This window comes from Pseudonaja textilis, chromosome 1 (assembly GCF_049901715.1).
Source record: "Pseudonaja textilis isolate UNSWEBS1 chromosome 1, rPseTex1.2, whole genome shotgun sequence".
In the NCBI taxonomy this organism is placed as follows: domain Eukaryota; kingdom Metazoa; phylum Chordata; class Lepidosauria; order Squamata; family Elapidae; genus Pseudonaja; species Pseudonaja textilis.
Window position 1 is genome coordinate 199,773,251 of NC_141990.1, and position 26,656 is coordinate 199,799,906.

Consider the following 26,656-nt stretch of genomic DNA (forward strand, 5'->3'; position numbering starts at 1 on the left):
TACACCCACAAGAAAATTCATCCATGATGAAGACTTAAGAATACTAGGAAATCTGTTTTCTTTCTGTAAAACTTATGTTGGCAACAACATTGGATAATTTCATTGGTCAGAAATAAATATCAGGCCTACTTAAGAAAAACATAGCTATAAGACCGACCCTGGAAATCCACCCGTTAGTGAACAGACCAAATAATTGTATAGACAAACATTAGATTATAGAGAACAGCCAGTCTTTATATAAAACATACTGAAACATTGCCCATTGTATACCATCCCTGGTATCTGGCACTTATAAATCTGATTGTTAGAAATGTTATTTGTCTTTAGGATCAAGAAGCTAGTCTTCTTTATGAAGAAGGAGGATATTATTATGTTTTTGTGGTATGTTTATGTTGTCTTGTTGTCAAAATAATATATATATATATATATATATACATATACATATACATATACATATACATATACATATAATATATATATATATATATATATATATATATATATATATATATATATAGAAGCTAGTCTTCTTTCTCAAGGAGAGAAGCAACCTAGAACTAAGGAGAAATTTCCTGACAGAACAATTAATCAGCGGAACAACTTGCCTTCAAAAATCGTGGGTGCTCCATCACTGGAAGTTTTTAAGATGAGATTGGACAACAATTTGTCTGAAATGATATAGGGTTTCCTGCCTAAGCAAGAGGTTGGTCTAGGAACCTCCAAAATCCATTCCAACTCTGTTATTCTTTTTCCTCTGTTATTCTGTTAAGCCTACTGTGATCAAGCACTATAAAGGTTGCCAAGTTTCGAGGGTCTTCCGGCTTGTGGCACTTCAGTGCAGGCAGGAATCCGCGACTGTGCGCGGTCCCTGACTGTGTTCACTGCCTGAGTGCCCCGAGCCATTTGGCTTCGGGGCTAAGCCACCTTTGCAGAAGGTGGTGAAGACTGGGGGGTCCTGGCATGGAAGAGAGACATCGCATCTCTCTTCCCTAGCCGGCTAAATCTCCCTCTCCGAAGGCAGCTGAGCGGCGGTCTGTAATGGCCGCCACATAGAAGAGCTCAGCTGGAAAAAGAAAGTGCTGGAGGAGCTTGTGAAGAAGTGAAAGTGATCTTTGCTGACCGGGACAAAGGAACAGTGAAAGTATCCTGATATTTAACACTTATTAAAGACACATTGTTCCCAGACTGAGTAAGCAGCGAATGGATATTAAAGGGAAAACTTTTTTTCTTTTCACTCTCCTTCCAAACGGAACAACTTTGAGAGAAATCGGAAAACCCGCATTGAAGGTATGCTAAATGCTAAAGACTATGCTAATGCCAAAGGGATATGGATTTCTAAATATTTAAAGAAAAAAGTTTCTTTTGTTGTGAGTGGGAAGGGAGAGTAAAAAAATTGAAGTAGAATTTGAAAATAAGGAGCAGACTGCCTAGAATTTTAAAGAGCCATTTGAACATTAATAAGACTTCAAAAATACATATTTCAATTGGAATTTTGTGATTTAATAGCAACCCCAGAAAAAGAAATGGAAGAAGGGAAAAAGTGCTAAAAGAAATAGTCTATCTGGATTGTTTGGTGACTTTGGATCTTTTGGGAAATCCTTTTTCTTTGTTTAAAAAAAAGTCGGGTGGTTGTTTTGGGAAAATTTTTTCCTCTTTATCATGGCATCATCCTTGGATGAATTCCAAACTGAATATCCAAGATATAAAAAGGAAGAACAAGACTGGAAAGATACTTTGGACATTCTTTTTCAATCTCTAGAAATGGCGGTACGTTCCTATGGAGAATTGATTGCGCAGCAGGATAATTGGGACAAAGAAGAAACCATCTTTAATGAACATGTGGGGGAGGAGAAGAAAGAGGAAAAGAAAAAAGGGATTTTAAAACCTAAAAAACAACCAAAAAAGATAAAAATGAGTTGAAAGGTGGATACAAGGTTAGAAAACAACAGAAAGAGGGAAAGCAGAAGAAGAAAAGGGAGGTGGAGAGACAAAGGGGTAAAATGGGTAAGGAAAAGAATAAGCAAGGGAGAAAGGAAGGGGTGAGAAGTCTCAATGATGGGAAGCAAGATTTAAAGAAACAAAATTCATTTAGAGACAATGGGTAAATCTAACTGAAAAAGGGATTCTGTAAGGTACGTAAGATTGTGTTATTATAGGCGTTTTTAGAATAAAATGTTTAAGATATAAATGAGTATTAATATGTATGATTAAAATGGTATTGACAGGGGTACTAGCTATATTATATATTTATAAATTTGTTCCTTTGTTATTGTTGTTCTTTCTTTTGTTTTTTCTTTTTCTCTCTCTATAATATATTGTGTAACTTTAGTATGTGCTAAACAGAATCCCAATACAAGTTATGTGTGATATTAAGTATTATTAGGTTAGGGGAAAGAGTTAAAGGCGTCATACTCCAATCAGTGTACAGGAGAGGTTTTGTTTAAAGAGAAAAGATGAATGGATAGTTGAGAACAGACAAAGAATGATAAGTATTATGATTTGAACTGAGATGAGATAAGTAGAATAAAACTAAGAGAGTTAAAAAAAGGAAGAAGCTATATAGAAAATGGAAAACGATAATAAGATATGGAATGATATATAAAAGGAACATGATTTTTGAAGTGGTGTCTGTTTTAACCTGGGATCAAGCAACTTTCAAAAAAGATGTTTTATGTTTTTATGTTTTATGTCTTGTCTGTTTTTGTATTGGAAGAGAATAATGAAATTGCATAAGACAGATGGATATAAAAAATGTATACAATCTAAAGTTAAAGAGATATAACTTGAATAAATAGAAGGAAAGGGAGTAATAAAGAGAAGTTCGGGATAAGTTATGAAGATGAACAGATAAGGTAAATATATATACTAAATAGTGTTTGTATGGAAATGTGATAACTTGGAATAATTCTGTCTTTAAATAAGATGATGTATTGGTTTTTTTAGAAAAAGATTTCTTATGTCATCATATTTTATGTTTTGTTTGTTTGTATATTGTTTTGTAAAATCAATAAAATTTGTTTAAAAAAAAAGGTTGCCAAGTTTCTAGCAGAAGTTGTGGTTTATTGAAGTCATCGATTCTTTATTCTTATTAATAATCTTTTCTGGTGTTTTTTTGCTTTGTTTTGCTTTTAAATTTTGTATTTGTGTTGTATTAGTCTAGGGGATTATATAAATAAATAAATGAATAAAATACTTACTTCATCTTGATCCAACATCTGTTGTTTTAGTTTCTCAGCCAATTGACTCTGCTGGTTAATTTCATCATCCTGCAGTGGACAAAAAAGGGCTACTTTTTCTATCATTTTTATGCCTTTTATGCTAGCTTCCACACTAGGCATGGCAATAAATCGTGACTTTCCAGATACTTCACTCGATATTCAGGAATTTGCTTCTAGCAGAAGCTCACAGACCTAATTCCGGCTAATTTAATTGCTTTATTGCAGTAAACAGAAAAGCCATAAATATGCAGAACACAGAAGCCAAGCTATTTCTTTTTATCTCCTCCCCCTCCTCCCTTTCCTCCAGGGGACTAAATTCTAGGTCTTTTTTTTTTCAAGTCAATGGAAATTTGGCCATTGCTTTCCTAACATTAAGACTGAGTCAAATATCTTCAATATTTACATAATAGTTATGTCCATCCTGAGAATTTCTAGTTCCAGTCTTACTCACTCATATATCATATGCAGTATTTCCTCCCAACATAAAATACTATGGAAACCGAATGTACCATTATTGCAAAGCGGGGGGACGGGGGATGGGACGGACCCATCAAACATAACTTGCAGACTACAGAACTTTGTTCCAACCTTTATCACTAAAACATATCATTCTAACAGATGCAAGCAAGTAGAACCATAAATTAATCTTATGTAGTCCCCAGTGTAAGACTAAGTCTACAGGACAGAGAAATATCTTCCAGAGTTTGACGTAACAATGGATTCATCTGGTTTTTATTCTATCATCTGCATCATTCTGCTAGTTAATAGTATTTTAAATCAGCATCTGGTTCTAAAGACAACTCTATTCTATTTTTTATCTTACAAGATCATACATTTCACATATAAATACACTATGTTTTATTATTACGAATTCCTTATTTTGTTTGTGAAACTTCATATAATGGAACCTTTAGTGGTGTAAAACTGTACCATTCTTCAACATGAAGGTATAAATGTGTCATGTTTCTTTATTGTACTATTTGCTGCAAGATCAAAATGCTCCTACCTTAAAAAAATTATAGACACTGCCTACGAAGACCACTGCAACACAACAGAATATTCCGGAATCCATCAGCCTGAATAACAATTTGGTTTGGCCATATAACACTGCTACTTTGAGTTGCTGGTTTGTTTATGAGTGTTGAATGAGCATCTGAGGATCTGGATATTTATGAGACTAGTGATTTCCAATAGTTTCTGTCCATCCAATCAGGAAGAGAGGATCCTTCATTTATAACCTGTCACATATAACAGTGGTCCCCAGTCTTTTCGGCACCAGGGATCGGTTTCGTGGAAGACAATTTTTCCATGGACCCAGTGGGAAAGGGCATGCAACCTAGAAACCCATATATGCAGAGTTTCACTCACCTGCTGCTCACCTCCAGCTGTGAGGCCTGGTTTCTAACAGGCCATGGACCAGTAATGGTCCATGGCATGGGAGTTGAGGACCCCTGATGTATAAGGTTCTTGGAGACAGGCCTCCTCTCTAGCTTTTCCCCTTTTCTAGAGCACCTAGACTTTGACTTCTTTTGATCTTATTAAGATAAAGCAAGGAAATAAAAACCTGATTATTTTTGGAAGGCTTCTGATGGGAGATGAATTGAGAGGTTAGTCCTGTGTGAGAATAGAATTACGTAAATTATAATGCCTCTGCATAATAATATCTATTAAGCATAGTAGCATCATTTATTTATGTCCGTGCTTTAATCTTAATTATGGTAGGATTGTAATATGCTCAGTGTTGGTTGGCTATTACAGCCACATTGATTGATTATATGCCATCAAGTCATTTTCAACTCTTAACTTTCACCTAGATAGATTTTCTGCATGTGGAACAGCCTCATAAAATAAATACTGTTGGTGAAAGCAAAATGCCCAGATGTCCCTACAATACCTGCACATAAATATGAAAGCAAATTTTATAGGCATAGACCATTTCATTTAATAAATATCATCCCCTGGCATATCTTAATAAAGCCACTGTGTATATTTCTGAATACATGTATGATTTCATTAACATTTCAGATCCAAAATGTAGGCATATATTGGACAAGAGTCTCCATGTAGAAGTTATTATTTTTGATCACAAGTTATTTGTTTTATTTACTTGTCTTCAAATAACTGTGACTGACTTTGAAAGGTCTGATGGTACCCAATTTGAAGTCCTCAAATATTTTGGTTGTGGTACCCAAAAATCTTGCCAAAATTGTGATTTTTAATGTTGTAGAATAGGAAAATTATTCTACATATAGATTAATCCATATTTAATTAAAGCCAACTGCATTTACATAGCCAATAGCAGCTAGCAGCATCCTTTGCTGGATCTCTAAAATGTAAGTAAGTTTGGATGGATAAACATTAGGAGATTTCAAGATTTCAAGACATATGGTCCTACATTTGTATATTAAACAGTCCCATTCAAGTCAAAAATTGGTTTCCCCCACAACTGAAAAACCAGCAGGCCAGGGATGGGGAACCTTTTATGGCTCACTCAGGAATTCTGGGAGTTGAAGTCCATAAGTGATAGAAGAGCCGAGTTTCCCTACCCCTGGACCAGGTGACAAGCTGATAAAGTTCCCAAAGAAAGCAGACAAATCATATCCCCATTATTGTTAAGATATGGACAAGTACATGAAGTCAGCAGGGATTTAGCTTGATTTGAAGGAGACATAACTTTACATTGCTATCTAAATTAAATTATATATAGCTTTTGTCCTTGCTCTTCTATTACTTTCACCTGATCCTGTCTAATCTTTGTTATACATCCACTCTTGCAAGCCTTACTCTAAAAAAGGCTGTGCATCGTTTTAAAAAAATCCACATGAAATCAAAGCAGTTATTTCAGCTTGTGTCACAGCCGATATTAAAATTAATTATTTTTATTAAGTGAAATTAAAGAACTGCCATACAATATTTTTAAATGTCTGCTATCAAGACTACTAGGAGGATTCAGAATGAGTTATCTTCTTATCTATTTCTCATATTTAACTTAATGTAACATTTTCTGATTTCTTGTTGTGGTTCACCGGCATCAGGTGCAGATGCCAGAGGTCTCTGACAGCGAGGACGAAAGGGAACCAGTCAGGGAGTCTGGCAAGGACTTGGATGAGGGTCCTGTATCTGATGCAGAAATGGGGCCAGGACTATTGGAGAGTCTGGCAGCAGTGAAGCAGAGGACTCCAGGGAGCCTGTGCCCAGTGCGTGTGTGCGCAGGGCTGCTCAAAGGAGAGAGCAGCTGAAGCAGCAAGGGCGACTTGGGAGTAAAGCTGGAAGGTGATTGCCCCTCCCATAAGGGATAAAAACCAGCCCTCGTGGATGCGGTCTTTACAGGAAGCAAAGAAGTTCTTTAGACTCTGAGTCCTCGTTGAAGCCCTGCGAACTCCAGTTTGTTTTTGAAACTTCTGTTGGTTGACTTAGACTTCTGTTCTTGGCAGCCTTTTACAACCTTGAAAGGGCTTGCTTTTATCTCAGACAATTAGGTTTAAATGACTCTTGGCTGGGAATGCAAAGAATTCCCAGCACCGCATTAAAAAAGGTTTGCTTTTATACAATTTGTGCCTATTTAATTTGAACTAGGCTTGGGTCAGAACATTTCTTTACATCTTAATATTACACTGGAAGGCAAGAAAGAGATGGAATATTCATGTTATTATGAACCAAGTAATGCTCATGTTAATTCTTGTATTTTGCTATCACAAATGTCACTCTCAAAGTATTTGAATTGTTACCAGGTAAGAAATGTCTCTTCATTTTTAAATCTTATTTTTTTAAAAAGGATATTATCTCAACATGTAGACATTTATCATGAAAGTCAGTCACCTAAATATAATTGTGCTGCTTCAGTGTATATGCAGGGACTTCCATGATGAAATATTCTCACAAGGAAATAGGAAAGAGAAACATCTGTAAATAGAGGAAACTGGAAAGCTGAACTGGAACTCTTTGATAGAAAACTAATATTCTACATACTTCTGATATGAGATATGATTTAGTTACACATTCTAGATGTAATTTTATTACATTAGGAAAAAAAACCCTAAAACCTCTGATCTATAAACTACCAAAGTTGCTAGATTTTTGCATATATTACTACAACCTTGTGCAAGTTGTGTAGCTTTTAGGGTTATCTATCACTTTCTTTGTCTTTCAGTAAGAAGTTATTTGACCGATTACTTGGAATTAAAAAGAAACAATTTTAATTCATCAGTTTCTGCAGAATAGAAAGCTAGCGAGAATGAAAATACTGGTAGTGTTTTATATATAATAATATAGTATATACTATGTTTTGTAGAGTTTGAAGTACACATGGATTTTAGTTATCAAGAAATAAACATTAATAATCTATGACAACAAACAATTGGAAGGAAATTAAGAATGGACCTTATCATCCAACTGTCTGTAGAGACTAGTAACCTCTTCTTCATATTTCCGCTTCTCCTCAGATGAGATACTGGCAACAACAGGAACGATGTTATCAATGATAGGTGTATTGTCACATGGCTCCAAGTTCTTCTGGTCTTTTGCACTTATCTGTTCTTCCTCTGGTACTGCCTCTCCTGAAGACACATCAGATCCCAAGAGGGTAAGATTCAATATTTACCTTTACTTCACCATTCCTGTTGGTACTTATAATTTTTAAGGAATTTAATTCTGCCATCAGCACAGTCAGACAGCTGGAACTATAAATAAATACACCTGGACATCATTTGTTCCTCTACAGCAGGCTTCACAGTGGCATCATGTGATGTATCAGCACTTCCCCCCCCCCTTTGCTAAACCAGGCAGGAGCGGGGCCAGCATGTGACGCATCCGGCCCGTGGGCTGCGAGTTTGACACTCCTGCTCTACAGCATGTTTCTAAACAGAAGACACTTTTTTTTCTAGATCAGATCATTATTAATTTGACTCTTTGGATTGGAACAAGAAATATGATGTAGCCTCTTGCCTGAGTTAGGGATGATTTTTGTAAGCTGTCATTTCTCTAAATATCCATGGTAAATTTGTAAGCATTTCTTACTAGGACTTCATATAGTATGTAATCCACTGATTTATCCAAGACATTTATAGTGAAATATCCAACTATTCAGAACTATTCGAATTCTGCAGATACAATATTCATAAGATAGAACTGAGAACTCATAACATACAAAATATATTCTAATTATGGTTTCCTTTACATGATTGGCTAGAAAGGAGTAAGACTCCAATGGACAATAGATTTAGAGATAGTGATTGGGAGTCAGCTGCACCCAACTTAAGAGGAAAAATACTTTAAAAAGGAAAGGCAATGTCAGTAGTTTCCCGGGTCTTCCTCCTGTCAGGTTTCCAAGTGAGGATTCCTTTATTAAAGATAAAAATGACTTTTGGAAGATAATCTATTTAGAATTCCAAATTACTTGTGTACTATATTCAAGTTCATATGTAAAATATATTTTTTTAATTTTTGATATTATTGAATATTAAACACACAAACAACTTCAGAAGCAAGACTACAAATAAAAAAACCAGTATGGGATAATCAGTATGAAAAGAAAGAATTTGGCAGCAATCCATGTTTTTATTTCTAAAAGCCAACTTCAAAGACTTGTGATAAATCACAGACATGCTATAACTAAGCTTGAAGAATCTGCTACAATAATGACTAAAATGGACTTAACTAGGCTACATATGAAGTACGTGTTTATATATTTTCATTTGGCATTAAGCCCATATGGGGAAGATTGCACTATAAACACCATTAACTCCCTGAATAGCTCTAGAAACATACTGTAGGTGATCTTTAAGAGATGCATAAGAATGTATATATGGAAAATGTCAATTAATAGTTGAATATGAGCTCATTATTATTATTCAGGATTTTTAAAACCCTGGCACGTTTTTGCTTCTAAATGTAAGAAAAATCTAATGGTGGTTCCAGCACTTAATAAAGCCTGACATACTTGAGTTCTTACTGCGGAAAATTAAATTTTAGATCTCATGAGAAATTGAAACTTTGGAATTCTTATTTAAAAATAGCAGGGAAGGGGGAAGTAGAAATTCAGGGCTGAAAAGAAAATGATTACTCTAAACCAGAGAATATTAAAGATGCCCCCTTTATTATTCTTTTGTAAAAAACCGAAGGCAGTAAACATACCTAATTCTTTGAATGATGACTCAAGCGCACCTAGCAAGCTATCATGACTAAGGTGGGATCAAAACACCCTGCTTTCTAGCTTGGTGCCTTAATTGTAGTCATGTACCTGTATGTGTATACTTTAAAATAACAACATTCACCATGTTCCTTGTTCGATTCTGGTATTTTAAAGAAGCCATTCAAATTCCAGAAACTTAAGCTACAAGGGTAACATTTTTACTAAGGGTGAACTATTCAATAATATCAAAAATTAGAAAAAAATATGCATAGGAACTTGAATAGTATGTAATTACATGTAAATTATATGTAAAACATGTAATTCAGAATACTAAATCAGAGTATCCTCCAAATGTTATCTTTATCTTTAACAAAGGAAAAGGAGGAGGACCCAGGGAACTACAGACATGGCAGCTTTACATCTATCCTGAGCAAAGTCCTTGAAACAGATCATTAAACAGCATGCTTGTGAATACTCAGATAACCATGCTACAATTAACAGAAGACAACAATACTTTATCCCAAACCAACCATGCTAAACTGACTTTATCTCCTTCTTTTACAGAGTGAATACGTTAGCAGATCAGGCCGTATTTTCTCTCTGGATTTTGCATTCTACATCTCTGTAGTAACACAAATCAAGGATTTCTAGCAATATAGCTAAATTGTATGCTACCATCCACTCCACACCTAGTATGCTATCAAGGGCAAAGCAATAGCCAATGAAGGATGATGGAGTCGCAAGTACTTAAGACTGTGGGCATGCTTTAGGGAAGGAAAAGCTCTACAGCATTTAGCTTATGAGCTACAGCTTTTTTAATCATGAAATTGTGTTTCCTGAACATGTACTTATAACTTGTATTCTTCTTACCTGTCATAATAAAATAAAGGATGTTACCTTCTTGGTTATACTATGGTTTAGAAATCCAGAAACAGCAATCAGACTTTACTATCATGCAATGCTTTTAATATGGAGAATGCCTTCATCTAAATCTTGAGTCCTCAATTATTTCTACTTTTAAGTTCATGACAAATTAAAATATAACTCCCGCCTTACTGTTCTAATTTATTAACAACGTCTTTTCTATGGCTAAAGCTCTTGTTTAATCCAAGCCTGTACTGCACTAGGACTTCCGGTGGAAAGGCAAGGACGGTTAGAGGGGCAGAAATCCGCTCGTGATTCTAGCCTCTCTTTTCTTGAGTTTGGTGCGATCTTTCGGGGTGCTCGAGTCTTGGAGAGACTCGTGCCGGTGTGGGGGAACCTCGGGCTGCAGTGTGGGGAAAGCAACCCCCTGTAACGAAGAGGAAGCCCTCCAGAGCCCAACGATCAAGAACAGCCTCCTAACAATGGAGGCTCCAAGTCGGACTGCCACCGATGGGAAGAAAAAGTGAGTGAAAGTTTGCAAGCTCGGGGGAAAGAGAGTCGTGGCAGAGAAGATATTTGTTTGACAATAGACTGATTCCAGGCTGTTAAATACTGTGTGAATGCCAGCTGTGAGCTCCAAGACGAAGCGGCTACAAAAGAATTGGTTTAGTGAATGTGAAAGAGCTTGGCAGGCAGAAGAGAGTCGGAAATAAAAAAGAAGTAAAGAGAATTTTGGAAGTCTGAAGACTCTATTATCACTAACATTTGGATTGAAGCTATTAAATTGGATCCAGAAGCAGAACGAAGCCGATTGGGGGAAAGACAGAGCAACTCCATAGGCAGCACCCAGAACGCTGAAACGAGTGGGAATATTGCTTACTGGCAGCTGTTACTCAGCAAATCTTCATTTGCCATTTCGTGTGCTAGAAGTGGAAGCTTCCAAAGTGAAAAGCGGAAACAAAAACTCTTGTCTTTGGAATTTTCTTTTTCTTTTCCCCAACCCTTTTCTGTGTGTACATACTTACTAAAAATAGCCTCTCTTCTTTCTTATTTGTTGATGGTATGCTATGTTGAAATATGCTTTTTTTTTTTTTTTTTCCCTCTGATTTCCTCTTGATAAATATGTACATTTAGTAATGAAATATTAGAGTGTTAAAATATTGGATTAATTTAGTTAAGTTATTATTAATAGAGATTGTTATAATTTGAATGGGAATATAGGGAGACAGTAAGAATATTAAGCATTAGCTACTTAATAAGCTTAGAGCTCTCTAGACCAATATTATATTTCTTTGTGTGGGTTTATCTGTGAATGTAATATATTTTATAGTTAAGGTTACTTTATATTGAAGTTAAACTAGAGAAAAATATTTACACTTTACTAATTAGTCAAGAATATAGCTACTTAATAGGTTGATAGATCTTGGTCAATTTTAGTTACAGAACTAAGAATACTGAATGCCAATTTGGAATAATATATTCAATATTCTACAACAACAAAAACAAATTTTGAAGGAAATGACTTCTACAACTACCACTGCTTTGAAATCTGGTAGGAAGGTTAATCCCACAATAATGTCTACTTTGACAACAACTTCATCCATGGCACAAAAAACAATAGAGGAAACACTACCAACAGAGAAGTCAACTAGCATCTCGAATGCGAATATCCAAGCAATGTTCCTAACTTTACAGGACTCATTGACAAGATTGCAAGAAACAATGATTAAAAACCACAGTGAAACAAGGGCAGATATCAATGAATTGAAGGAAGAAATGGGAAACTAAAGACAGAAATGAAAGCGGACATTTCTAAAGTAGAGGATAAAGTGGGGTGTTGCAGCAGGCCTTGGAGAAAAACGAAGTTATAATAAAAGAAGTAGAGAAAAGAACCGAACGAACAGAAAGGGAATTAGAAAGGGTGGATGAAGATTTCAAAAGCATGAGCAAAGAAATGGAGGACTCCCTTGTCCTCCTAGAAATGGACAAGGCAGCAACTTACCTAAGATTCCAAAATGTGACAGAATCAAAAGAAGAAGACTTGGAATACTTGATGGCAGAAATACTGGCGGTTTATTGAAGATGGATAAAGATGAAATTCAAAAAGAGTTTGATGAAGTCTACAGGGTCAATACAAATTATGCAAGACGCCACAATTGTTCTAGGGAAGTACATATACGATTCACTAGAAGATGTGTTCGAGACATGATATACAGAACCTCAAGAGATAAAACTATAACCTACAAAGAGAAAGAAATTGTGATTCTTAAACAGATACCGAGGAGAATAAGGGAACAAAGGCGTGACTATAAATTCCTGGCAGCATATTTAAATAAAAAAGAATCACATTTAAATGGCTTATTCCAGAAGGAATGTTAGTGTCGTGGAAAGAGAGGAAAATCAAAATAGATACTATGGAAAAAGCCCAGGATTTTTACGAACGGATGGTGGGCCCACAGGAGCAAAATAGTAGGGAGAAATTGGACACAAAGTTTCAAGAAGAATACAGTGGACATAAAAATAGAACTGGAACGGTAGGAAACCAAGAAAATACCTATTCACAACAAAAGACAGAAGGAACTACATCAATACAAGCGCAAGAAGAGAGAGGAATTGTTACACGACAAAGAGCAAAACAAAACTAAATAGATGGGAGAAGAAAAAAATTACTATCAATAAACATAAATGGTTTAAATTCAACAATTAAGAGAAAAAGGATATTATCTAAATTAATTAAACATAATGCAGATATAACGTGCCTGCAAGAAACCCATATAAAGAAGAAGGATGAAAAATATTTAGAATGCCCGAAACTAGGAAAATTATTTACCACACCAGCAGATGAGGAGAAAAAGAAGGGAATCGCAGTATATGTGAAAGAGGATTTGAAATCTGAGCTAATATGGTCGGACTTAGAAGGAAGGACTCTGGGTTTGCAGATCTGGATTAATGATATTCCAATTCTTTTAGTAGTAATATATGCCCCAAATGGAGACCAAAAGAGTTTTTAAACACCTATATGGAAAATTGGTTGAATTGCAAAAAAGAAATATTTGTATGGTAGGGGACTTCAACTCCATTGCTGATTTCCAAAAGGATCACAGTAATGCCGGGAAGAATAAAAAGGGGAAGAGAGAGCTCCCCAAGATTTGTAGGGAAATGATGAAAGAGCTAAATCTGACAGATATATGGAGAAGATTACATCCTGAAAAAGACAATTTACATTTTATTCAAATCCCCACAAAACATGGACACGGATTGATATGGCATGGATGAGTGGAGAGATAGCAAATGAGACAAAAGAAGTGGAAATTTTGCCTAATGAATGGGCAGATCATAATCCAATACAGGTAATATGGAAGGGCAGGGCAAAACCAAAGAAAAGATGGACCTTAAACACTCAATTAATAAGAGAGAAAGAATATATTAATAAATTAAAGGAGGAATTGATTTTTTTATTAAAGAAAATGATAACGGAGAAACCACGAAACAAAACGTTTGGGATACGATGAAGGCGGTTATAAGAGGCACAACAATCTCTTATAATGCTAAGAGAAACAAGGAAAAATACTCCCAACAAAACAAATTACAACAGAGAATTAAGGAGCTAGAAACCCTTCTACAAAATAACCCAAAAGAATCCAAACTGCAAAATCAGATAAGTATAATCAAACATAAACTGAATTTAATTGATCAAGAGAAAATGACTATGAATTTGAACTTAACTAGACAAATCTATTTTGAACATGCCAACAAGCCAGGAAGATGGCTATCTTATAAATTGAAAAAAAGAAAGAGAAGAGACTGATATACCAGTTAATAGATAGCAAAGGAGATACATACCAGGAAATAGAACAGAAAAAGAAATCATTCATAAATACTTTGAAGATTTATACAAAAGAGAGGATGTCAGTGAAGATAGAATAAGGAATTATCTAGATGAAGTAAAGGATAAGGCAATTGGGGAAGAAATGGCTGAACTATTAAATAAAGACATTACTGAATCGGAATTGAAATCAGCAATAGAGAGCCAGAAAAATAATAAAACCCCGGGCCCAGATGGGATCCCAGGGAGCTGTACAAGGCAATAGCAGATCAAATCGGATCACTTATGGTGGAAGTTTTTAATGATGTTTTACTAGCAGCTAGGATGCCGGACTCATGGAGGGGGCACTGATCTCGCTGATCCCGAAGGAGGATACAGATCCCAGATATATAAACAATTACAGGCCGATTTCACTCTTAAATACTGATTATAAAATATTCACTTCTATTATAGCAAACAGATTAAAAAGATTGCTAAACTTGTATATACATGAAGATCAAAATGGATTCCTTCCAACTAGGCAAATAAAGAATAATCTAAGAATAGTATTAGATGTACTAGAATTTTATGAAGCCCACCCAGAGAGACAAGTAGCACTCATGTTTCTAGATGCAGAAAAAGCTTTGATAATTTGAATTGGCAATTTTTAATTCAAAAATTTATAATTTGAATCTGGGTACCAAATTTGAAAATATTATAACAACTATATATGACACACAACAAGCTAATATAATAGTGAATGGGAATGCACCCGCCCAATAAAGATAGAAAAAGGAGTGAGACAGGGTTGCCCACTCTCTCCCCTGCTCTTCATATTAGCATTAGAGACATTATTAACACGAATTAGGCGGAATTCAGATATAAAGGGATTAACAGTTAAGAAAGAGGAATATAAATTGCAAGCGTTTGCGATCGATATGATTTTCTTCCTTGAAGAACCAAAAGACAGGGGACCAAAATTGATGAGTGAATTAGAGAAATTTGGAGCAGTAGCGGGACTTAAAATAAACAAAAAAAACCAAATTAATGACCAAAAACCTAACAGAAAAACAGAAAATAGAACTAGAAGAAATAATGCAGATACAAGTGACAAAGAAAGTGAAATATTTAGGAATTTGGCTAACCCCACACTGTAAGACACTTAAAGAAAACAATTATGATAAGCTGATACATCAGGTAAAGAAAGATTTAGAATCGTGGGGAAACTTCAAATTTCACTACTAGGCCGAATTGCTACTATTAAAATGAACATTCTCCCTAAATTTTTGTATTTATTCCAAACGATCCCAATTAAATTACATAAAAAGTTTTTTGAAGAACTCAATAGAACAACTCTGAAATTTATTTGGCAAGGAAAAACCCAGAATAAATGTAAAAGCAATGCAGGATATGAAGAGCAGGGGAGGGTTAGCATTTCCAAACTGGGAGTTATACCATATGGCCACCTCATTAGTTTGGTTGAAGGATTGGGTGAGTTTAACCAATAAAAGAATACTATTTCTAGAAGGCCATGATTTACAAAGGGGTGGCACGCCTTTCTATGGGACGTAGGGAAAACCAGTCAAAAATATTTCCATAGACATTTAATTAGAGACGCACTATTAACAATTTGGAGGAAAATAAGGAAAAACATTATACAAAAGTACCAGTATGGATTTCAACAATGGAGGCAATGATTCACCCAAACAATTTGGAGCTTACTAAAATGATTAAATACAAAGACTTATTAGACCCACAAGGAAATTTGAAACCGAGGCTGGATCTTCAAGAGCAAGGACATAAAATTGATCAATGGGTTTATCTTCAGATTCAAAGCAGATATAAACAAGACAAAAAAGAATTCGAATTAATAACAAACTACAACAGTTAGATAAAATTTTATTAGGATCAAATAAAAAAACATAACAAAATTTTATAACTACTTATTAGAAACAGAACTAGAAGAAGAAATCGTAAAAGGAAATATGATTGCTTGGAGTAAGAATGTAGGGCGCAGCATCACATTAGCGGAATGGGAGAAAGTTTGGGGCAGAAACAATAAGATTACCAAATCGGCAGCATACAAGGAAAATCTTTATAAAATGTTCTATAGATGGCATCTCCCCCTTCGAGGTTAGCGAAGATGCACCCCAACATGAGTCCGCATTGCTGGAAGTGTAGGAAAAAGAAGGAACCTTTTTCCATATGTGGTGGTCCTGTGCAGAAACCCAAAAGTATTGGAAGAAAATCAAAACTTGGTTGGAAGAAATCACCAAAGAGCAGATCGAATACAAACCAGAGTCCTTCCTACTAGGGATTTTTGATAAGCAAATTTCCAAAAAAACTAAATACATAACAATACACATTTTAACAGCGGCCAGATTAGCCTTCGCTCAACATTGGAAACAACACCAAATTCCATCAGAAGAAATGATTATTGAAAAAATCTCAAGATGCGCAGAAATGGATAAATTGACTTTGGCGCTAAAAAACAAAGACACTTCACTATACTATGACAGCTGGAATTGTTGGTATAATTGGATTGACCAAAGATAAATAATATATTATAAGGCATAAAAGGAAAGTACCAATACATAACAACGAGGTAGCGATATAAGTTAAAAACAGGTGTGGTTTTATGACACAAGTTAAGGTGATGAAAACAAAAGAAGATCTTGCAAACTGTTAAATAAGAATACTTTTAATCCTGTAACCTCTTTCTTTCTTTTCTTAAAATTCTTTCCCTCTCTTCCTCTTCTCTTTTCTTTCTTTTCTTTCTTTCTTTCTTTTGCTTATTTGTGTATGTATTGTGACTGGTTTTAATTGTAAAAATTAATAAACTATATTTAAAAAAAAAAAAAGCCTGTACTGCACTGAAATCGTCACGCAAGAAGGGGATTGTGCACTCCAGTGGTGGGATTCTACCAGTTCGCACCTATTCTGTAGAACCGGTTGTTAACATTCTAAGCAGTTTGGAGAACTGGTTGTTAGAAGAAATTACTGGCCTAATCCTGTAAGAAAGGCAGGAAGGAAACATTCTGGTGTTGCTTACAGAAACTGCCTCTCCGTTAACCCTTATTACATTCTTGGCAGGACTAGACTTCCTGTCTCAGGAACTTCTCTTTTCCCCTCCTTTGCTGGTACTTTGCTTGTGTGGAGTGGCCGTTCAAAGTTACAGTGGCACTGAAAAAAGTGACTTATGACCATTTTTCACACTTACAACTGTTGCAGCATCCCCAACAGTCATGAGAGGCCAGACGAGGAGATGCGGGCCTCAATGTGAGTGACCACCAAGCTATGTCCACCCAGTCACATGACCACCAAGCCACGCCCACCAACTAAGCCACACCCACAGAACTGGTTGTTAAAAAATTTGAATCCCACCCCGGTGCAGTCCCAATGTTTGTTCTACCTTTTATAGTTAATGAAGAAAACAGCACCACAACAGTACTGCATCTCTGCCTAGGAATGAGTTGTATTGATATATTTCTAGAGATACAAAGAGAAGAGTTTATCATTGCAAATATCTGGCTTACTTTTTAACACAGATTCTCAACCGTGAACTCACCATTCCGCCATCTATTCAGTTCCATCTCCAGATGTTGGATAGCATTTTTTAATGTCTTGTTTTTCTCCTTCTCTTTTTCATATTTCTTTTTCCATTCCTCAGCAGTCAGCTCAAGATTCACAGAAACTGTATTCTTAATTGTTTTCGCTCTGTCCAAAAAAACAACCGAACACAAACTTAGCTAATGCACTCTGTTTAATGAGTGAATGTTCAGATATAAACCATTGTTGCAACTACAGTACAAGCTTGCATAGAATGATTTCACATTTTGTCATTTGTTTTATATAGTTTCTCAATTTATCTCCCACCTAGTGCTTAATGCTCTGATCACCCTATGGGGCTACTACAGGTATTGAAATAAAGCAACAGTATATCAGCCTATTTGGCCTTCATCTCTCCTTCCTCCAGTGAACAAGGCTCACAGAAAACATTGCACAGGTCACTTCCATTGGCTGAAATATTCAAGTTGCTGTAAGGGAGCCCTATATGTGCTTGCCTTACAGTGATGTGAGGTCTAATATGACAAGTTTCCAGACTGTCAGTACTTCTTCCCCCAAAGTGCTGCCAACAAGGAAGCTTAGCTTAGCCCTGAACAGGTAAGGCATAATAAAAGGAACGAAAGGTAGGAAGAGATGGCTAGGTGACAATAAGAGGGAATTAGGAGAGGAAATGTGAAATGGATCAAGGCACATGCCTGTCCCTCATCACCAGAACTTCTATATATTATATGAGGATTAGAGTCTTTTATGAACTACAGAATAGGGTCAAAAACATGTATACTATTGTTCTGACCCATTCCCTTTTCCAATAAATCAAACACAATTCAAAAAGAACAGAAACCTTCGAATGCTTTTACAAAATAATTAGCTGTGATAAGCACAAGCCTTGGCAAACTGTGCCAAAAGATAACAGACAAGAAATAATTTGCAAAATAAGAATCTTCAAATACAAACTCAGGATACTGGAATGTCCACGAGGCTGGAGTTTCAAAACATCTTTGCCTTCTGCAAAGGTTAGTTTCACAGCTGGCTTGTATCTTCTTGAATGAGGGGCCATTACCTTGCAGCCTTACTCCTGAGTTGCCCATGCTGTTGTAACTGCTCTTTCCTACTATCAACCCTGTGCACATGCGCACTTGGCACAGGCTCCTCAGGAACCTCCTCAACACTGCTGCCAGGCCCCACAATCTCTGAAAGCAGGAGTCCACTCCCTAATGATCCTGGCCCTTCATCTGAGTCCTCGCTCTCCTCAGCCACATGCACCTGCTGCCGGCTAACCACAACAACTATCAATTCTATTCCTGCATGACAAATCTCTCCCCCTCCCTCCCTTCCTTTTCTCTCTCTCTCTCTCTCTCTCTCCCTCCCTCCCTCTCACATACACACATATGAAAGCTCAAGGTTTGGCAATAAAATAAAATTTAAAAGGAAAATATAGAGATAGTTCTTGACTTATGACTGGGTTGCTTCACAACTGTTTGAAGTTACAACAGACCAAAAGCTACTTATGACCCAGATTTTAAGTTTCTATGTTGTAGGGGTGGGGGGCAGAGTCTCGTGACTGCACTTGGGGTGTTTGATAACATTGGACTACATTAATAGCCATTTTCAGTTCCTGTAGTCATATGACTTAGTATGGTTTTTGTTGTGGGTCCGATTCCCGAGCCTGTGCTGTTAGAGGAAGAGGACTCCGAAGATGAGGAGGAGGAACAAGGAATGCCTTCCTCCCCAGGACCTTCCTCTATGGCAATGCCTTCCTCCCTGATAATGCCTCAGGTTTCATCAGACAACCGAGAGGAACAGCCTGAGATTAATCAGGAGGAAGGCATATTGGAGCAGCCCCTGACAGGGAATCAAGAGGAAGAATGTTGGCTTGATCCTAAGCAATGTCATAGGGAGAAACGTGAGCAGCAACATAGGAGGCTTGGGAGGGTCAGAGAGTGAGCTGAGTCATTGAGCCACACCCCACAGGGGATAAAAGTGGGTGTGTTGTCAGCTGGAACTCTGTATGGGACAAAGTTTGATCTTATTTCAGGTTTTCTTTGTGAATGATTTTTGTGGTCTGCCTTGTAATTTTCTGTAAGTAGCTTTTTATTTGTTATCAGTTCGGACTTGGCAGGCAGAGCGTGTTGGAATGCCAAGGACGTTATCAGTTCCAAAGAATTAACTCTGTGAAGTTCGAGTCAGCCTGCCTGCCTGTGTTTGTGTGAGTTTGTACTCTTTCATCTTTTGGAAAGAAGAAAGGTGAGACAGAACAGGTTTTGCTGGAAAAATCTACATTTATGCCTGATTTCCAAAAAAAAAAAAGGCTCATAGCAAACAGTGGGTTTGCTTAACAACTGTGATGTTCGCTTAATAACTAATGCATTCACCTAACCACCACAAAAATGGTGATAAACTTAAGTCTGGTTACATAGTGACCCATCTTACAACCATCATGACTTATGACTGCAATTACCAGGCTCAATTATGCTCTTAAGTTGAGGACTATCTGTATGCATCCATACATTTAAAAAAGAGACAGGATAATCATCTATTGGATATGGTATAATGAATCCTGCAATGTGTAGGGAGTTGGACCTGATGACCTCTTAGGTATCTTCCATTTTATGAGTCTTTGACAAACAAACAAAAATTGCAAAACAAAGGAATTAGAGAATGCGCAAGAGCAAAAGGTTGTTAGTCTCTCTGGTTCTCAAATGAAGCTTATATTAAAATATTCAAATTCCAAAGATACCCTGAAATAAAAACTAAGTATATCTCTTCTTCACGGATCAAGCAAAAAGTTTTTAGAATTGAAATGCAGAACTGAATAGCTGCTAAGATGCTAAAAACAGAAAGCAAATTTAATTTGTTTGAAAATCGGCAATATTTATGAATGGGAAATTTGCTTATTTTCTTTTTGCTGATTTTTGGCTCATTCTTCTCAAAGTCCCCCACAGGTAAAAAGATCCTCTTCTTACATCAGTATCTTCTTTATTTCTTTATGTGAATAAACAAATCGGTCTCCTGCACCAAGGAATGAAAGGAGACGCATTTTCAAAAAGTGGCTCAAGAGGCCTGACAATTAGCAATAGAACATACTGCTTTACACTCCTCTCTAAGTGGTTTAGAGACTTTGAAGGATGGAAGGCAAAGTCAACCTTGAGCCTGGTGAGATTCAAACTGTCAAATCGCAGGCAGCCGGCAGTCATCAGAAGTAACCTCCAGTACTGCACTCTAACCACTTCGCCACTGCGACTCATTAGCTTATAGATTATATGTTATCTCTCCACTACCATAGCAATGGACTAAAATAGTTTAACCAGAGTTTGAAATGTCATTGGTTGCCCATTTTATTACATCTGCAGACATATTAACTTTATAACCGTGTGTGTGTGTGTGTGTGTGTGTGTGTGTGTGTGTGTGTGTGTCTGAGGAGTAAGGCCAAACAAATCTATTTTGTTTCCTCTATTTCTTATTTTTCCAGGTTTGTACAATTCTAACAGTGGTTTGATGCTCGCTGGAAGATTAGAAGTCTGTATATTCTTACAGGTTTTAGGAAATGTTAGTGACACTCACCTACCTAATTTATGGCAGAAATAGCTATTCACATCAACATAATTGCTAGAAAATCAATACAGTTCCACCAACCCCTGAACCAGAAAAGTGTTGATGCATAAAATTAAATCACAATTAAAATTATTTTGCTGCATGCGCAATTTTATTTTTGACCACTTTCTCAAAGCTATTAGAATATCATTGCTGCTTGTTAGTGGAAATTTTCAGGACCATCAATATTTTCATATTCAGCTTTAATTGGTGAATGTAATTTCTGCTGTGAAATCTTTTGCAACCCTCTTTCATATTTCTTAACACATTTTACTTTATAATACAGCACATTAAACGGCAATTAGCTTTTAAATTATCATCTTTGTGTCAAAAGAAATAGTATCTGTCTGTCTGTGTGTGTGTGTGTGTGGATACTAATTTGACTTTTTTTTTCTTAAGGCCTAAAACACAATTTTTTTGTATTTGTATTCATACAACACATGGCACCACTCTACTGAAGTTTATACTTAAAATAAACTGTTTCAGTAACTTTGCTTCTTAACCTGTTTCAATAAAAGTAAAGGTGAGTAAAAGACATTTATTCTTGCTCACCTTTGTCCAAACATTAGAGTAGACTTGGTTTCTGCTTCATTGAAAATGGATGGAGAACAACAGATGACAATGGTGGTTCTACAATTACCACCTAAGGAGTCTTGGAGAATTCGGGTCATTTTGCTATCTCGATACGGGACGTGTGTTTTCTAATTAAGAAAGATAAGAGGTTGAAACACATTCACTCTCACACAAGCATTCAAAGGCTGTTGCTGAGGTTTGTTGGCAATGCTATAATTTGGATTTCTTAAAAAAAAACTTTATTAGTTCATCACAATGTAAAGTACCAATAAAATGAAAATAATGGGAAACTAAGGGAAGAAAGGAGGGGAAAAAAAGAAAATAAAGGGTAGAAGTAGGGAAAGGAAAAAAGTCATTGAGTTCTGACTCTTTTTAACACAGTAGAAGATAACATTTCAGCCTCAACTTTTTACATTTACACAACATATACTAGCCATACTATAATTTGGATTTCAGTACATAAATGCCTTTCAAAATATAAATTATGTATCTTGGTATACATGTGGGAGAAGGGTGCAATATATTTTCAGGGTATTTTTAATTGCTACAATAATAATTTAAAAAACACATAACATTTAATAGCTCAATATTATTTTCATTCAATATTTTGTTTGAGAAAAAAAGGACCTGTTTTCTTTTTTTTTCTCCCCCTGCTTTAATCTCTCTTCAGCTGCATCTTTGCTTGTTCAAATGTTTTATTTGTACAAGCTGATGGGTATCTACATACACCACAACCCATGCATAAATAATTCCACAGAAGCCATTTGCTTAGGATAGCTATCCTAGTAGCATCAACTATAACAATGATGCAAAATATCTGCATGTGAGAAGTTAATATTTATTCATGAATGTTTTTATCAATGGGATCTAACATACTTTCATCCCAGATAATGCTGGGCTGGTTGCTTTTGGATACAATGCTGGTTATTTTTTTTCTATTTATTTTAAATTTAAGTTGCAAGAATGAGGGAGGGAAGGAGGGAGAGAGGAAGGGAGGAAGGAAGGAAGGAAGGGACGGGACTTACAGTTCCTTCTGCCAATGCTGAAATCACATTACCCAGTGCAGACAAAGACTTGTTAATATTTTTAGCTTCATCAAGAACAGATCCCTCAGCTCCAGTTTTGCTGACCTATTAGGCAAAAAAATCCATGTTATTGAAAATGAACTGAGCTCACACTCTCTGAAGTCAGGTAAAACCAATGAACATTAGAAGAAACACATAATACTTGTCTGTTACATCAGAAAAATCTACAATACTTTCAGTTCATTAAAAACTGCATTAAGTAAATGACATTTCACTCACATTTCATGAATTTCACTTACATTTCCAATATCCATCAAAGCAGTTCAGAAGGCCAAATCTATTGGACTGTAGCTAAACATTGGCATGCATTTTCAGATCATTCTCATATTTTTACAGATTCTTATACAATAAACCCTCAATTTTCCAGACTTCCATTCAGCAAATTTTGCTTCAGGCTTTATTCTCAGTGGTGTTCACTGTTTCTGAAGTTGTTTGGAAAATTAATGTAATGTATGTTATTTGCATTAGTTTACATCATTAATTTAAATATGTAATTGTTTTCATCTCATATAAATCTGTTGCACATATTTACATTATTTGCAAATAATGTGAATAGAGCAAATGAAATAAAATGTAAATTACATGAACTCAGTTAAATTGAAGTTTCATTGTGTACAATAGTACACAATAATAACTTTATTATCTGAAGATAAAATTGAAAATCTTGTCTGAAATATGTTCATCTCTTTTCAGGAGAATTTGGAGTTAGATAAATACCAGGACATGCACACAAATGCTCTGATGAGTCAACCAAAAAAATCTACTAGACAAGTGAATCTGGAGAAAAAAAGTAAAAAAAAGCAAGGAATAATGATCAGGGGAAAAAAAGGCCTTTATAATTTAAAGATCAGCCAACACATTTGAAGGCTATCTTGTTCAAAAATATTCAGAAACCGAAGTGATTTTAAAAATTAATTTAAACCATAATTTAAAGATAAGTTTCATGTATCCTGACAGAAAAGATTTTACAAAACAAATAATTTTGCAGCAATAGCAGAAGTTTTCAGGCGTCACCTTTTTGTAGACATTACTTCATTTATTTGAGACAATAGATATTTAGGAATGGCTTATCTCCTAACTCAACACACAATGAAACATTTTTGAATTAGCAATTATTATACCCAATGCTATTTATTTGCTTGTAAGACAATCATCTCACCTAGGGCTTTCAAACTCCCTGCCCGTGGGCCAGATGCACCATACGCCGGCCACACCCATGCACAGTTTAGCAAGGTGGGGAGGCCCGATGTGTTACCTGACACTGCCATACTGACATGAGTTTGATCTGATCTAACCCCTCCTTGAGGGAGATGGGAGGTTTGGAAATAGGAAATATAAGGAAATAAGTAAAATCTAAAGCCCTTTATTCAAGTGTGATTTATTACAGTAAGTCATGAATTCCAAAAGGTCCAACCGTGTAATCAAGAATTTTACGTGCACCAGTAACAGGATCATTACCTTTTCACTCCCAGCAAGATCTACCAGATAAAGCTTCCCACTGAGTTTTTTTTCAGTTTCCACATTCTCTTGTTTGATATTAATTAGGAAGATACTGTGACTTCTAGAACTGTGTTCATTCATGTCTAGGAAGATAAAATGCAATAAGCTAATCATGCTCGTGGGTTTTTTTAATCTTCTAAATTCCATTAAACCATCATTCTCATTTGATTTCCTTGTTTTTAATCAGCGAAGGCTAAAGTTGGTCCTTACCTGTGATTGCAGTTCCTCAGAATTCATTTCCGAATTCACACGGGTGCCAAGCCCTATATGTGTCCTTCTGAGAATTTATTGAATTGTCTGACAGAGGCTCTACTCTCCACACATTCTGTCCAATCAAACCCACATTCATCCAGCAAAATTATTCCCACCTATGTTGATATGACCAACACAGAATGTAGTATCCAGCTGATGCATAGTAACATCCATAGTAAGATTGGTAGATGGCCACATTAATGAAACTGAGAAGACGACCTTGAATAAAACCTACACTGCCCTGTGGATGGAACCCTGACCTCTTGAACTCTGAACAGGAGGAGGATACTGTGGTGGGCTTTTGGGAGATGTGGTCTCCAGGAGAGACAATGGAATCAAAGTGCAGGGGAGCAGAACTACAGAGCCCAACAGCTGTGGGAAAAGCAGGAGCATGCACACATGCACATCTCCATTTGTGAGAGTGGTGCGTGCGCTCCCTACTCATGAAAACAGAGCTTCACACACACGAGCGGAGGTCACTTGCACTTGCACACAAAGCTTCATTCACACAAGTGGAGCTTTGCTTGTGTGAATGGAGCTTCACATACCTGCACTTGCCCATTTCTTCTGCAGTCCAGTTTTGAACAGCCTGCAGCCCGGTAGCAGACCACAGCCTGGAGGTTGGGGGCCCCTGCATTAGATCACCTATCCTTTTAATCAGGGACAGCTCTGCTTGCTTATTATATTAAGAGGCGTTGTGAAAAGCATTTGAAAAATTCAACTGCAGGTGGTTCTTGACTTATAGCCATTTGTTTAGTGACCTTTTGAAGTTACAATGGCACTGAAAAAGGTGATTTACAACTGGCCCTCGTCGTCACAGTATCCCCACAGTCAGATGATCCAAAGTTAGGCACATGGCAACTGGCATGCATTTATGATGGTTGCAGCTTCACAGGGCCATGTGATCACCATTTGCAACCTTCCCAACTGGCTTCCAACAAAGTCAATCTGGATTCACTTAACGACCACATGATTCACTTCTGTTGTTGCTGAACAACTGTGGCAAAGAAAGGTCATAAAATCAGGGACAACTCTCTTAATAACTACCTTGCTTAGCAATGGATATTCTGATCCCAACTGTCAAGGGCAACCTGTAAAGAGGGGGAACTGAAGTACCGTATATACTCGAGTATAAGCCGAGTTTTTCAGCACATTTTTTGTGCTGAAAAACCCCCCCTCGGCTTATACTCGAGTCAGATTCCCTCTGAAAAAAACAAGGTGTGAAGCTCCGGAGCTGGGCAGCCGCTTCCCTGCTTCCGTGTTTCCTTTGCAACTTGTAAGCATGGGGGTAATCGGAAGCAGAAAAGTTCTTGCATGAGGATGTATTGTTTTTTCTTTATTTAACTGTTTTTTTGGGGGGGAAAGTTCCACCGTCATGTGGGAATGCTCAGACACGAAATCTATCCACCTGAAAATAAGTGTGCGTGGGGGGATTTTAACAGAGGGAAGACATAGGGAGAAGGCAAAGCGACGGAAGATCCTTCAGGGGAAACTGAGGGGAGACTCACCCTTGGTCCAGATGAGCCCCTTCCCCACCCCTAAGGAAGCAGAGGCAGCCAGCAAGGGCAGGCAAGCCCCGCTGCGGACTCTGTCCGTCCTCGCTCCCACCCACCCACCCAAAGCCACAAAGTCCCCAATCGCGCAGCCCAGAATCGCCCTCCCCTCAGGGGCAGCAATGACACCCGGTGTTTCTGAAACAAGAAGCTCCGCCGTGCAATGAAAGCGCCCTGGCTCTAGGCTCAGAAAACAACGCGAGCAGAGGTGGCTTTGTTTCCTCAGCCCTGGCTGCTTTCAGTCCGCTCGGGAGGAGGAGGAGGAGGAGGAGGAGAGAGGAGGAGGAGGAGGAGGAGGAGGAAGAGCAGCGGCTCACATTATTTTCTGAGCTCTAGGCTCTGGCTCGCGATCTCAGAAAACAACGCGAGCCGAGGTGGCTTCATTTCTCAGCCCCAGCTGCTTTCAGTCCGCTCGGGAGGAGGAGGGGAGGAGGGGGCAGCAGCGGCTCGCGTTATTTTCTGAGCTCTAGGCTCTAGGCTCGCGATCTCAGAAAACAACGCGAGCCGCCGCCACCACC

General features: G+C 37.0%; 1 protein-coding gene across 1 annotated transcript in view; it reads right to left on the reverse strand.

Moving 5' to 3' along the window:
• KIF5C (kinesin family member 5C) overlaps positions 1 to 26,656 on the reverse strand; it is a 91,294-nt gene that overhangs the window by 16,592 nt on the left and 48,046 nt on the right. Inside the window, exons 8-13 of the mRNA XM_026696744.2 lie at positions 24,292 to 24,416; positions 22,774 to 22,878; positions 21,728 to 21,876; positions 17,586 to 17,734; positions 7,599 to 7,774; positions 3,198 to 3,266 (exon numbers count right to left, since the gene is read on the reverse strand). Coding sequence (XP_026552529.1) covers positions 3,198 to 3,266; positions 7,599 to 7,774; positions 17,586 to 17,734; positions 21,728 to 21,876; positions 22,774 to 22,878; positions 24,292 to 24,416 — 773 coding nt within the window. The remainder of the gene's footprint in view (positions 1 to 3,197; positions 3,267 to 7,598; positions 7,775 to 17,585; positions 17,735 to 21,727; positions 21,877 to 22,773; positions 22,879 to 24,291; positions 24,417 to 26,656) is intronic.